The following is a 14,218-nucleotide window of genomic DNA, read 5'->3' as shown; positions in this document are numbered from 1 at the left end:
GTGCCACCGCAAGTTGACATTCATGGTTTTGAGGTGAGCAACTGTTGGATTGATCACCATGAAATTTGTTTGAAGACATTTATGTCCCACTCGGAACGAATGGTGCTGATTTAGTGAATCCCTGACATTTCATGTGGTGTCGTCATTGGACTAAATTTTAATTTGTCCAACACTTTGGTTTACGACCAAATACAAATCTTCTGCTGTACTTTGTGTGTTGAATGCTAATTAGCAAGTATTAGCATGCTTACCTGCTAAACCAAGACACATACTTGTATAGAATATAATTGTAAAACATCAGCGTGTTAGCATTGTCATTCTTATGTACAGCTTGAGAACTAGCTTGGATGTAGACTCGTAATCTTTTTACATTTAGGAAATTACGAAGAATCTTAATTTACAGTAGAGTCCATTAATAACTGTACTGAGATGAGACCCTGTGCTGGATTAAGAAGAAAGCTTAGTCAGCATCCAGACCATTTTCAGCTACCATCTCATAAATTGGTTAAATTGAACGTCACCACTTGACAAGATGATATCCATGTCTGACTACAGGCTCGGAGCTAGCTATTTCATTATATTTGCATATGCATATTTCCCATCTTGCTTACAGTGGCAAATTCACTTCCCAGCATGATACTGACGGATCCATGCATAGCTAATGTTCAACGTAAATTACGTTAATTGTTTTAAATCTTGACATATCAGCACGATTATACCTGTCTCAGCAGTGCGAGCAAATGTATTATTGATCAAAATGTTCACTGGTTAATGATAACCTTCCCTAGCAAGGATGGGGAGCACAGAGATGGATGCACAAGGAGAAAAAAATAGATTTTCCTACCTGGTCCATTCCGTTTTGATAAACCTCTTACCTTCCTCTCATCCTCGCTCTGGTTTGTCGCTTCATTCGGTTCATCAAACTGACAAGATACATGGCTCGCTGTCAGGTTCACGTCTTAACTAACCGGAGCCTCAGCCTCACTGAGAAGTGCTGTCCTGCGAAATGAGCAGGTTGAAGGGAAGACCGGGCGTTCTTAGAAGTGCCCTTGATGAGTAAGACTTCTGATGTCATGTAACATACTGAGTAATACGTCTTCTCTATGAAAGCCTCAGTCATCCTTTGGCTTTATCTTAATTGTTTCCCTGTCAGGTCTCAGATCTTATCAAACTGTACTGTATGTGTGTGGAGCCTTTCATAAAGTCTGCTTTGAACCAGATTAATATATATCTTTGTCATGGATAATGAATTAAAGGACTCTATAATGTGAAGGTTCTTGCTTGTGTGCTGAAAACACACATTCATCAGCCAAACTCCACTCCTCCATACTGTTCTTTTAAGCCTGTTTTAGCTCATTGTCTTGGATACAAGGCATCTACAGCTTCTGAGGCTTCTGGCAAAAGTTGAAGGAAAGATCTTTCTCTCATGTTTTGAAATACTTCTCACTCTCACCTTCACCACTGCATTTGCTCTTCAATGTTGTCGTGTTGACCGATGTTGTTTCTGTCTGCCCGACTGTGAGCCCGTCAGTGCTTGGATGATATACTTCAAATATACAGGGGACACACCGTAACTGCTCTATTGATATTCTGTCTTTCAAACCTACTGTCAAACAACCACCCAGTCTCCCATCAATACAACCACCTCCAGCAGGTTCTGAGAAGCCTCATCCTCCTGCTGGTTTAACTCCTCCATGAGTCTATAAACTCTGGGGGAGGGGGTGGCCCCATTTTCTACCTTCATTGGTTAACTCCACCAAGTGCATTACATTGTTATTGCCTTTTGTCTTTCTTTTACCTGGATTACGCAAAAACTACTGAATCGATTTTCTTGAAATTAGGTGGAAGGAAGGATGGGCCAAAGAAAATCGATTGCATTTTGGAATGGATCCGGAACAGGGGGCCGATCAGGAAATTGTGTTTTTATTTTTATTTTTGACATTTTTGCAGATCTCTTCAGGAATAATGCATAAATGTTGATGAACAAAAGCAGGCATACTTAATGGCCTGATATCCATGAGTGTGTTCAATTTGGTGCGGCATGATTAAATTTAAGGGGCCTGTTGAGCCGTGGTGGAGGTATGCACTCTACTGAGCGCCATTAGTTAAAGATGCATGTCATGTTTCTGGAGTCTACTTACAAAAGTCTCTCTCTGTTGTTAGCTCTGTTGAAAATAAATGCTGTCATACACTTCAGTTGGATCACGTTTAATTGAACTGTATGATTGTGTCTGAGCTGCTCTTATCAGTGCCAGTAGAAAGCAGTTTCCACTCATGTGGCTCTGATAGACCTACTGTCGGAGAAACGTCACAGTGAACACATCACCTGAGTTGGTGGATGCAGGAACCGAGCTAACAGGCAGATGAACACGGGATTTACAACATTACATTACATTACATTTCATTTAGCTGACGCTTTTATCCAAAGCGACTTACAATAAGTGCATTCAGCCATGAGGGTACAAACCCAGAACAACAAGAATCAAGAAAGTACAATTTCTTCAAAAAAGCAAAACTACAAAGTGCTCTAAGTAAGTGCCATTTAAGTGCTACTAAATTGTTAGTTTAAAATTTTATTCAAGGTATAGTCGGAAGAGATGTGTTTTTAGTTTGCGGCGGAAGATGTGTAGACTTTCTGCTGTCCTGATGTCAATGGGGAGCTCATTCCACCATTTAGGAGCCAGGACAGCAGACAGTCGTGATTTTGTTGAGTGTTTAGCTCGCAGTGAGAAGCAGAGCGGAGTGAACGGGCTGGGGTGTAACGTTTGACCATGTCCTGGATGTAGACTGGACCCGATCCGTTCGCAGCACGGTACGCAAGCACTAATGTTTTGAAACGGATGCGGGCAGCCACCTGTAACCAGTGAAGGGAGCGGAGGAGCGGAGTAGTGTGAGTGAATTTAGGTTAAAGACCAGTCGAGCTGCTGCATTCTGGATGAGCTGCAGAGGTCGGATGGCACTAGCAGGTAGACCTGCCAGGAGGGAGTTACAATAGTCTAGGCGTGAGATGACCAGGGCCTGGACCATCACCATCAAGTGACCAGTGAACTTCAAATAAATGTTTATTTTGCTCAGTTTCTGTTTGTTATAACTTTACTCAGTTACATTTCTCTACAAATAATATGTCCATCTTTTATTAAAGGTGTATATTATTTACATCTTCTTTGTCTTTTCCTTTGTTTTGATATTTTCATTTTCAATTTTATTGACTATTTAAAAAAACTATACTTTCACTTGTTCTCTTGAATAACTCTATTCCAACAATTTAGCTTGAACTATTTTTGTTTTGATGCTTTTCTGCATGCTGATGGCTGATTATTGCAGATTTAGGTAAATCTTATAAGTCTTATACTCATCTGTCATTTCAGTTTACCTATGAAAAGCAAACTAATCTGAAAATAATGTATTTAAGTATATAAGTTTATTTGGGACCCAAAAAAGCTTTTAAGGGGCCCTGAAAGTTTTGTTTTATGCAAAGTATTATACTAAAATACTAAATACTTCAATGATGAGGTACAATACACAATATAAGGTCACATATTGCTCTCTGTGAATTTCACAGTTACAAATCACATACACAGTTTTACCCAAGTAACATTTAAAAACAATGTAAAGTAACATTTTGCTTTATAATCAACTTGCACTAGAAAACTTTGCATGGTCTGCTCACATATTCTCTCTGCTTTCTTCCAGGTTATGAGTGGGAATATGTGAATACATCAGTGAGGTGAGTTCATATCATTCTTACACCTGGTACCAGATGTAATTAACCGCATGAGGCCATCTTGAAACTCTAAATGTCCTTTTGCACATTAACTGTTGTTTACTTTCCTCAAGTAAAGAGGACATTGATGACTTTGCACTGCCTAATAATGCATAGCCCTTAGTTTGTGACCCTTTTTACTCTGTGTTGGGCCATTTGCCTCTGAACTGTTTATGCCTGGGCTTTAAATCGCTATTGAACATCACTGATGCCAAGTGGTGCAAGCAATAACATGAATAATCCATTGGCAGTTCCTGTTAGACCGAAAGAGAATGAGAGCTCAATTACCATCATACTCAGGGGGAGTAAAACCAGGCAGTAACGCCGTAAGCCTTTCTCCCTAAAAACTGAATATGCTTTACATATTGCAGTTGTAAACATCCATCTTACAGAGGATGGTAATTAAAGGTGTTCAATAATATCTGTGAGCATTTCACTGTAAATCACAGGAGAAATAAATTGACCTTTTCTTCTTTTTTGCATGCGATTTGTTTTGTATTCACACAGCAAATCAAGAAATGCACTTGCCTAACCTTTAAAGATGCTTCTGTAAGTGGGAGTAGTAATAGACAAAGTAGTAAAAGACAAACTTCTATCTTGGACCAGAGCCAATTCATAAAGCATCCTTATAAACTACAGCAGGTCACCCAACCCTGAGTAGGAGGAGAATATCCCGAGGCTTGAAATGATCGACCATTTTGACCAAAACCAGAATAAACAAAATCCTATTCTACTATTCTTACAGTGCAATACAACTATTAACTGTCTAATGTGCAGATCTTTTGGAGAAACTCTGCTTTGAGAGCTTCCACATCATGAAATTGAGCGTTAGATTTCTAAAACAACTGCTCACTTCCCCGTTCCTTGGCAAGAAAAAAGGGGGATACATCTAAGGCTCCTCAGACCATTTTAAATTCATCATGCAGACCTACTGCGGATTCCAGGCACGTCCGTCAATCTGCCTGTGAAATGAAGAGCCAGAGGCGACTGACCCAGACACATCAGCTCCTTTTTTGGACATCTAACACTTTCTAAAGTCCTCATACTCACACATTGATTTCTTATTTTCAGCTTGCTGCTGCCTTCTCGGACGCGGCTCATGCTCAGACTTTGTGTGGAGTGAGTGGGCAACAAGTAGCCTGCAGGGCTATTGCATTTATTTTTCATCAATACTTTAAAAGAGGTTCTCTTAATATAAAGTAGATTTTTATAGCTAAAAATATATATATCTACTTTTAAAGCAGCAAGCCACATCACAGAGAGATGTGGGGCGTTTTTCAATTCATCCTCATTACAAGCACACATGATTTACAGCCATTACAAACAGTATCATGGGTAACAATAAAACGGTTTAATCATCTCAAAGTGTACAGAAATTTATAAAATATCAATTTCCCCCACGTTTAAATGCTTATACATTTTATTTTCTGTCAAACATTGAAACCACAGCTTTTGCTTTCTTATATCTGATTACATTGTTACAATCTTTAATCAATAGTGCAAATGTTTGATGATCCAGTCTTGATGGCTTGATTAGAAACTAACGGCTCTCTGTGACACTGTTGAGATCTTGGTAAGGTTCATGAAATGTTCGGGTTCAAACAGAATCTACACATCTGATTGGATGAACCAAGTGCAGGATGAGTCTTGATGACATTCGATACTGTTTTACAAGAAAAGAAAGGAGAGACTTTCATGTAAAAACACTCCGATACTGACTGTAAATCCTACTATAGCAAGCAATGCTTAAAAAAACTCCCATACCAGAGTACATGAAATGTTAGTCTTATGTGAAACATCAAAAGAGCTTCCAACAACAAATACTGATCAGATTCTACTACAAGTTGGAAGTACGATTAATGAATACTTTCATGTTCAATAAAGAATGACAATCATTCTTATGCAGCTAAGAAGTACCTAAACATAATAACAACCCTTTTCTATGATACTGCATAGTCAAAAAGACTAATACAAAGCCTGTATGAAAAATTATATTAAAACAACTCTAATAAAATACTCTGGATAAGAAAATCGTATTTAAGTACCCTGCGGAGTGTCGTTTTTTCACAAAGACCTTGGACACTTTTTACAATGTGATGGCAGGATCTTTCTCTGAACACAACAATAATATTATATATATATAATATTATTATTATTATTATTATTATTATTAACCTGATTGTCTGAAAATACGTGTCTTTATCTTCAGATATTATGTCAAAAATCTCTGCAAGGCAAAGTGGATTCAGTACATTTTCAACGATGGAGCATTTGTTGTGTTCATTGGACAGATATGTACCATCATTAGTTTCACTCAAATAAAAAATAAACCTGTTGGACAGACAAATGTTCCTCATTCAAACAATCTTGATATGTAGTTTGTAAACAGATGATTATTCAGTGTTGACCTGAGTCTGTTTCTCGTCCAGCTAGTCGACTCCACAGGAGTGTCTTCAATCCAAGAATCTTCACCCAGAGAGACGTTATTCATGGGGTGGTATTTAAGAGCCGGCCGGATTGTCGTCTTTGTGCGACGTCCTGTTGATGATGCTCTGTTTTAGCCTCTTGGTAAAAAGGTGGCTGGCTCTTCCACAGTAGGTGTGTGTGGTGGTCTGCAGCGACGCTTCTAGAGGCTGAAGAAGGTACGCCTCCATGTTCTTCCCAAACTGGTACTGTGATGTAAAGGAACACGTGCAGGTATTAGATTTCTGATTTCACACATATGATCACAGAAAGGTCCTTTAGTATTACAGTGTTGTACAACTTGTACAGTAATGTGTCATCGTTGGCTTTCTCCTGCTGAAGACATAAGTCAAGAAAGTTTTTTTTAAGGAGATATATGGTTCTGTTTCAGTTTGTCTTTCCTCTAGTGTGTTGAAGATGTTTTGTATGTATAACTTTTGCAAAGTTAAAATCCTCGAGGTCCGCAGTAGACAGAACAGAACACACTGCTCCTGAAGCTCCTCGTAAGTAATCCAGCTGATACTTCCTTATTATCGGGATGCAGTTATCGACAGTTTGAGGAAATTTATGTTTTCTGAACCTTAGAGCATGTAAACCTTTCTAAGCAACATCCCACGTGAACATTACGAACCTGAATATCTGTATAATATCTCCTTTAAACAAAAGCATCTGAGTTAATACCTGTGCTATTCATTAAGAGAAAATAACTGCGTTCAAATCAGATGAATTAATAAACGGTAGGCATTTGATTCACATTTGTTAATTCCGGGTGTGCTTGGATGATAAATACTTTATCCCAACTAAACAAGAAAGGGCTCAGTGAGGTGTTACAGCAGTGGTGAGAGCTTCAACTGCAGCCTTACAGATAAGCTTCATTATTCAATGCTCTTGTGTCACAGAGTAAAGCTCTTCAGCCAGTTGATAACAACACTTCTGTTACATGCATAATGTAAATCAAGATGCGGGCATTTTATTTATTGTTTTCAAACGAGGTAAACCATTGTTTTAAAGCTCCAGTAAATGCGAAGGAAATCACTATTTTACAGCACTGATTTGACTGTAATTTCACCAGGCATCAGGTTACTCAAAGCACACTTTCTTTATTATCATTCATATAGTGCAGTGGGCAATAAAACACCATTAACAGCCTCCTATCGATTTTTTATGTGGATGCTGCTGGTACGTTGTCCACACAGCCATCATGTCTCAAACTAGCATCAGCACTAAAAATTTTACTACTCTTCTGTGGGCTTGGCTGGGTAATGGTAGTGCCCTTTATTGCGAGCTCCTCGGCTAGCTGGGCGAGCCCGCCATGGGAGCCAGACTGACTAAGGAGCTCTTGGTGGGATGGAAATGAGTTTCCCTCAGAATTGCCTGCTCCAGGCATTCGGATGCTGTCCTCAAAGGGCTGAGTGGGAACAATGTGGGTGGGGGGCCTAAGGAGCTGGACCAACAGGAAGAGTTGATAAAAGCACCAACAAAATGTGGCTTATAACTACAAAAGGATGAAACACTCTTCAGCTACACCAGGCTCTGGTGTAATAAGATAAACTACAAAGCTCCATATCTTACATCTATCTACTTAATACAGGTCACGTTTCACTATAACAAATGACAAACCGAAGCATTCCTCAACCTCTGAAAATCAAGTGAAATATGGTATGTGCTGTCTCGGATGCAGTGTGTGTGTCTGTGCTGTCGGAGAGACTGATGGAGACGTGGGGGGGCCGAGTGCCCCATAATGAAGCCCGCTCGTTTACTTAATGGCTGAGAACATTGCCCGCACTGATAGTGGCCAGGCTGGGCCCTGTGGCGGTAATGGATGGAGACCAGCTAATGAAGCTTCCCTTGCTTTCCTGCCTGCATGTTGACCAGAGTGCTGAAATCAACAAGAGCAGATCGAAGGTGTGCAGAGAGAGAGAGAGAGAGAGAGAGAGAGAGAGAGAGAGAGAGACTTTCCTGCTCAGTGATGACGGTCACTGATGATGCAATAAAAAAGTGAACAACATATAAAGCAAGTCTGAGTGATCCTTCTCTTTACACAGCCATGCACTGGCAGTGCTCTGCTGGGTGTCAGTCAGGATGCTAGCATTCAAACACAACCAAAAAATAAGTCAGTCTTTAAAAGAAAAGAAAACGTGACTAGCTATGTGTTTTGGGGTAAGTAATGGACAAATGCAGTGTGGATTTTGGTGCTGTAATGGGATTTGAAAACAATAACAAAAACATAAAATAATCTCAGTCCACTGTGAACAATTATGTTTCCCTTTCTTTTAACTTTGTCATAATAAAAAACACCAATATGTGATAATAAACAAGGACAGAATGAGCCTAAAAATTCAGTTCTTAATAAGATTTTTGGAGTCAAATGATTTTTGGTCATGATGATCGACTTGTTTAAAAAATAGAAGGCACTCAGTACAGAGCATACCTATAACAAGGCATTCCCCTTATGAAACCACATTTAAAGTAAATAAATACAAATTCTTTTTTGGATCTGCACCACATTGCAAACACTTTTTGTCTGAGAAAAATGTAAAAAAAAACACCCTCACACAGTTCGAAATGTTAAAGTAAGTGGAGGAAAATCCTGGATCTGCACCAAAATTGAATGGGTTCTTCCCTTAATCATACCACATCCTTCTACCAAGTTTCTTGGTAATCCATCTGGAAGTTTTGTGTAATCCTGCAAACTAATTGATCTAGAAGAATCCGGAGCTCCTGGACCAGTTTGACACAACGATAATACGTCATGTCCCCAATGAAACATCAGCACTAACACCTTGAATTTAACGGACGTGTCAAATGTGCAACAGACTCAGTGAATCTTTGCGCTACAGCTGACAACATCTCAAGCAAACCATCCACTGGTCGAAACCAGGTAGGGCTGATTTGTCTGCTTTGGGAGAGCTGAGACAGAATGACGGAAATGTTTAACAGACTATTGATTAAGCACGGGTGGATGGGAACATCCATAAGAGAAAAGCAATGGCCTGGAGAGCCTATTGATAACATAATGACTAGTAAATGTTTCTCCAAATAGTCTGGTCTGCTTCCACAACTGTTCCCTAAAGAAACAGAGGCACCAGAGAGAAAGTCTATAAAAAATATTCACCAGAATAAACAAAGCCTTTCCAATACTACATCCTTAAACATGTTCTATTGTATTTGTCTGAAGGACCATTAACACATTTTTCTTTGAAAGAATAAATATGCTCAATTCTTTTCAAAAACCTTCAGCAAGACTTGGTGATTGCTAAGAAACAAGAGCCCTTCAGGAAATACACATTTTCTTTTTATTCTACTGGGGGGGCTCAAAGAAACCACGGACCTGTGACTAGCTGAAGCTCTCCTTACCTTTTGGATGGCTTCGTAGACGGCTCGAAACGCTGGCTGCTTGTCATCATGGTACACTCCCCTGTTACCATGGAGAATGAAGACACCTTCTTGTTCAGCCTGTTGACAGTTGCTGCCATAGATACAGTGGTCTGGACGGTAGTTCCACTGGCAGGGAAACACATACAGGCTCTCTGTAATGCAGCAAGAGGCAGGGTTGGGCTGATTATTATAAATAACTAAATGTATTCAAAAGAAGCCAGTCAAATCAAATATTTGTTTATTCAATGGGAAATGTCCCAAAGAACAACCAAAATGTCCTTACTCGTTTGTGTCTTGAGCATATTGAAAATATCAGTGTGTACCTGGGTTATGATGGAATATGATATTTAGGAGGTCCTGGTCCCCCCACGTGATATTGAGTTTATACTTCTGGAGAAGAGGCATCAGAATTTCCTCCCACCGCAGTGAAACTGTGGTCATGTCATTCTAGAAAAATAAGCATTAATATAGCATTCAGACAGCATTCATATTATTTTGCATCAGGAAAACATAAACCAGCAATTTTATTAAATGATTCCCTTTTTTGACACTTCACCCCAACTCAAACACACTGTTTATTTCTGTCAAACAAGTCTGCTCATTGTGAGGCTTATTAAAAAGAAATAACAAGAGTGACATCAACTGGTCAATGTCGGTGGTGCAGCTACTCCCGAGACCCTTTTATTGCCCAAGATCTCCTTTCACACATCTCGAAATACTTCCCAATTAAGAGAATGTAGATTTTTAACAGAACTGGAAAATACAACACTATATTACTCCACAGATGGAATATTCTTTACAACAAATATTAAGTTATTACTGGTAACTGACACATTGACACAGTACGCATTAAATAGTGAGTAATATTCTTATCAACTTTGAGCCAAACTTTTCTATGAAACATTCCTTTGAAATGTTAATATGGCAAGCCGGCCCAGTCTAGGTAATCAATGGAAAAAACACTGTTTAATCTGTGCCTTCAAAAGTGACGTCTCATCCATATGTTGTATTTAACGGTGTCGACCATTATGATGCACTAGTATATTAAACTGAGCGGTTTGAATACTGCACACTGCTAGATAGTTACACATAATTAAAAAATCTACCTGAAAGTTACCTTAAAAAAGTTCTCCCTGAGGCGAGTCATGTTCATGAGCATGACACCTGAGTTGATGCCTGTCTTGCCATAATAAGGGTGACGGGCGAAACGGTTGTACCAGCCGATGCGTGGCTCCTCGTGCTCTGGAGCCATGGCAGCTAAGTGGCTTGAACTGAACTGAGAAAGCAAAGCCCACATGTCCTCGACGGGGCGCAGGAAAAGGATATCTGTGTCCACATACAGCAAAGAATCCACCTCCTTCAGGATCAGCTGGAAATAAAACAGAGATATTATTATAATGTGTTGCCCTTTTATAACCATTACAAATCATACAGTATATGTAGAAGATGACTCCAGACTAACTGGCAGGAAGAGTCTCTGAGAAGCACAAGGTTTGAAGAGCTTCTTCCACTCCTTTGCATTCTCCTCGGGAAAAGTGATGGGATAGATGGTGAACTTAAACTTGGTCTGAACTGTTCTGGGCCAGGAGTCCAGCTTTAAGAGAAGATAAACACAAAGATCCCAGAATGTTTTTGCCATAACTGAACCATGGCTTAGAAACTCAAGCAAATGAAAACGAAGTGCATGAAAGTTCTGATGATGTTGAAGAGGACAATGGGAAGGACACTCACAGCACTTCTGAAGCTGACATGTAGATTATCCTCGGCAAAGATGTAAAAGTGCAGAGGCTTTTTGCTGAAGAGAACAGCAGACTTCAGCATGGTGAGAGTCTCCTCTAGCCTGGGGCCACAGGCCACCACAGCCAGGTGACTCCTGTCATCGATAGGTTCTTTGACAGCAGCACCTGACCTCACTCTACGAGCAGAGACGAAATTAGATTATTCAGTAATTGACCCAGAAAAAAAGATTTTAAACATAAAACAGATTGGATTCAGTGACATGATCAGGAGTGAACAAAGGAATGAGGCTCAGCTGACTGACACTCAGCCCTGTAGGGTTGGAACTGCCATTAGATTTAATGAAGAGATGTAGAAAAGGATTATTACTCGTGCTTTGTGCTGCTTTCAAGTGTTCCCTGTGAAGTACCACTTTCAACTTTGGAAATCATAAATGTAGCCTGTCACATATTGTGAAACAAATTTGTCACCATAACTCTGTATAAATGTCATAGTGTGGCAGATCAAATGGTAGCAAGACAGATTCCATAAAAGCTGTGTTATCATACTCTTTGTAACCGTGAGATAACACTGAGAATTTGTAACATAGAAAAGCTAATGCTGCACCCATAACTGTATTACTGTAATCTGTCAATGAATTATTGACAGACTTCATAAATATACAAATTACAACCTGGGTTTATTGCCAAGCACGCTTACACATTAAAGGAATTTGCTGTGGTATGTTTGTGCATCAGCATAAATGTAAAAATAGGGATCTGTATAAAAAGTATTATAAACACTATAAAAAACAAGATGTGCAAGATGAATGATAGACATTTATAGTTTGATCGTTATTAGCCATGGGAAGTTTCACAGTTGAGGTGAGGATATTTATGCAGTGTAATAATGGGGTCCTGGGTCTAATATATATAATTCATATTTTATGCATTACTTTTGTATGTATTTCTATAAATATAAATGTATAGTGGAGTATGTAAGAGAGGCATTCTATGACAAAAATAACAGAGTTAAAGGTTATGATGTAATGTAAAGTATTTTCTCTCAGATCATCACTTTTCTTTTTCCATCTTTCACTCCTCATGATCATGAGCTGACTTTACAGAGTCAGGTTTATATTAACACATTGGCTGAGTTGTCAGCATGTGTGACTTCTGACAACTGCTGGTGACTATGTGTTCAATATCTCAAAGCACAAGGTACACTGGGAAATCAGCAACAGGCCCATCCTTTATTTTGAACTGTGGGTGAAGTAGGTGAAAGTTGCACATTGAAATCTGAGGATCATAAATCAGGTCGTTTATAGAGATGCACAAAATCAGTCATACCTAAGAGTAGAGTCCAAAAAGCAGCTCACTCCACAAACATCAGCAGGCAGTCTCCAATATGGACTCCAGTAAGAAACTGACAGTGATTTACACCTGTCAGAATGAAAACGTGAGCTTTGCGATCCTCAAATTCACATTAACTTTGGAACAACAGAACCAGATGTCTCCTGAACGGCCCACTACAGAGTTAGTTGTTAAACAGACGGTTGTGCTTTAAATCCAACCAAAGGCAAATGAGGAGTGTGTTAGCTTCAGTGTTAATGGTTAATCAGGTATCCAGCTAACGTTAGCTAGGAGGAGCTAGCTAATAAGAGATGTAATTCTGAACACATACAGTTACAGACAGACAGGGGGGAACACAGCACATTACACATTCATTATATATAAAATGGCCCAGGCCTTGTTTATTACTATCCGCCCGTAAGCTAACACAAGCTAGTTTTATAACTTAGTAGTAACATAAGTGAACCTTAGCCGTAGCGAATGCTAGATTTACCCACATTATTCATCTCAAAGATATCTTAACTTAGCAGCCAGAGCTAACTAGTGCTACTGTCAGTGGTGAAATGAATTGAAGCGACACAGCCAGCTAAGCTAAGCTACCTGTCAAGCCCGTCTTCACCGCGGTCCCGGAGGCCTGCCAGCCCCGGTCCTTTCCTGAGAAGGTGCCCGGTGTCATGACTGCTCCTCCCCGGTATCCCCTGCTCTCTGACGTCCCTCCACTCCTCCCTGTCCTCCAAGGTGGAGGCTAGTTTACTGAACACGTAGAGCAGTGAGCACAGGGTGAGGACCACGCACAGGAGAAATGCGTGAAGGTAGCATCGCATTTTGCGTTACAGGTTTTAAACGCTAAAGAATCATTTTTGTTGATCTTAGCCACCATCTGATGAACGAACTCCCACCATGGATCCTCTGAAGTCAGGAGCTAAGCCGAAGAGCACAGTTGGTGTTTACACTTTCAGCCCCGCCCACTCACACGCGTGTGTTGGGTTTGATCCGGTTTGATCAACCATCTGTCATTACAGTGTGTGTGTGTGTGTGCGTGTGTGTGTGTGTATGAGTGTGAGAGAGAGAGAGAGAGAGAGGGTGTGTGTGTGTGTGTGTTATAGAGAGAGTGTGTGTGTCTATGTCTGAGAGAGAGAGAGTGTGAGTGTCTGTGTGTGTGTGTGTGTGTGAGACATAGAGAGAGAGAGAGAGTGTGTGTGTGTGTGTGTGTGTGTGTGTTATAGAGAGAGTGTGTGTGTCTATGTCTGAGAGAGAGAGTGTGAGTATCTGTGTGTGTGTGTGTGTGTGAGACATAGAGAGAGAGGGAGTGTGTGTGAGAGAAAGAGAGAGTGTGTGTCTATGTCTGAGAGAGAGAGAGAGAGAGAGAGAGAGAGAGAGAGAGAGAGAGAGAGAGAGAGTCTATGTCTGAGAGAGAGAGAGAGTGAGTGAGTGTTTGTGATTAAGACTGAAAGTGTGTTTTCATTTTTATTTTTGTGTTAAGATAATATTAGAGTGCATAATCATGTGTTTATTTGAAAATCAGACAAGAAATTAGCCGACTGAA

General features: G+C 39.9%; 1 protein-coding gene across 2 annotated transcripts; it reads right to left on the bottom strand.

Moving 5' to 3' along the window:
* Positions 1–5,092: 5,092 nt before the first annotated feature.
* Positions 5,093–13,662, bottom strand: LOC118109706 (glucoside xylosyltransferase 1-like). 2 transcript variants are annotated; one of them, XM_035157042.2, is made up of 8 exons: positions 13,273–13,662; positions 12,670–12,762; positions 11,336–11,519; positions 11,067–11,198; positions 10,722–10,973; positions 9,928–10,051; positions 9,584–9,756; positions 5,093–6,435 (listed from the first exon to the last, which is right to left on the bottom strand). In XM_035157042.2, exons 1-8 carry the CDS (start codon positions 13,494–13,496, stop codon positions 6,265–6,267), a joined length of 1,353 nt encoding a protein of 450 aa, XP_035012933.2. In that variant the 5' UTR covers positions 13,497–13,662; the 3' UTR covers positions 5,093–6,264. The 2 variants fall into 2 exon arrangements, with proteins under 2 accessions (XP_035012933.2, XP_047195888.1); XM_047339932.1 differs by lacking the exon at positions 12,670–12,762 and having other exon boundaries at positions 13,273–13,659.
* Between the last annotated feature and the right edge of the window lie 556 nt (positions 13,663–14,218).

The sequence above is a fragment of the Hippoglossus stenolepis genome, chromosome 5 (assembly GCF_022539355.2).
Source record: "Hippoglossus stenolepis isolate QCI-W04-F060 chromosome 5, HSTE1.2, whole genome shotgun sequence".
Lineage (NCBI taxonomy): Eukaryota > Metazoa > Chordata > Actinopteri > Pleuronectiformes > Pleuronectidae > Hippoglossus > Hippoglossus stenolepis.
The sequence above is the reverse complement of the archived record's forward strand: the minus strand, read 5'-3'. Positions and strand labels throughout refer to the sequence as shown.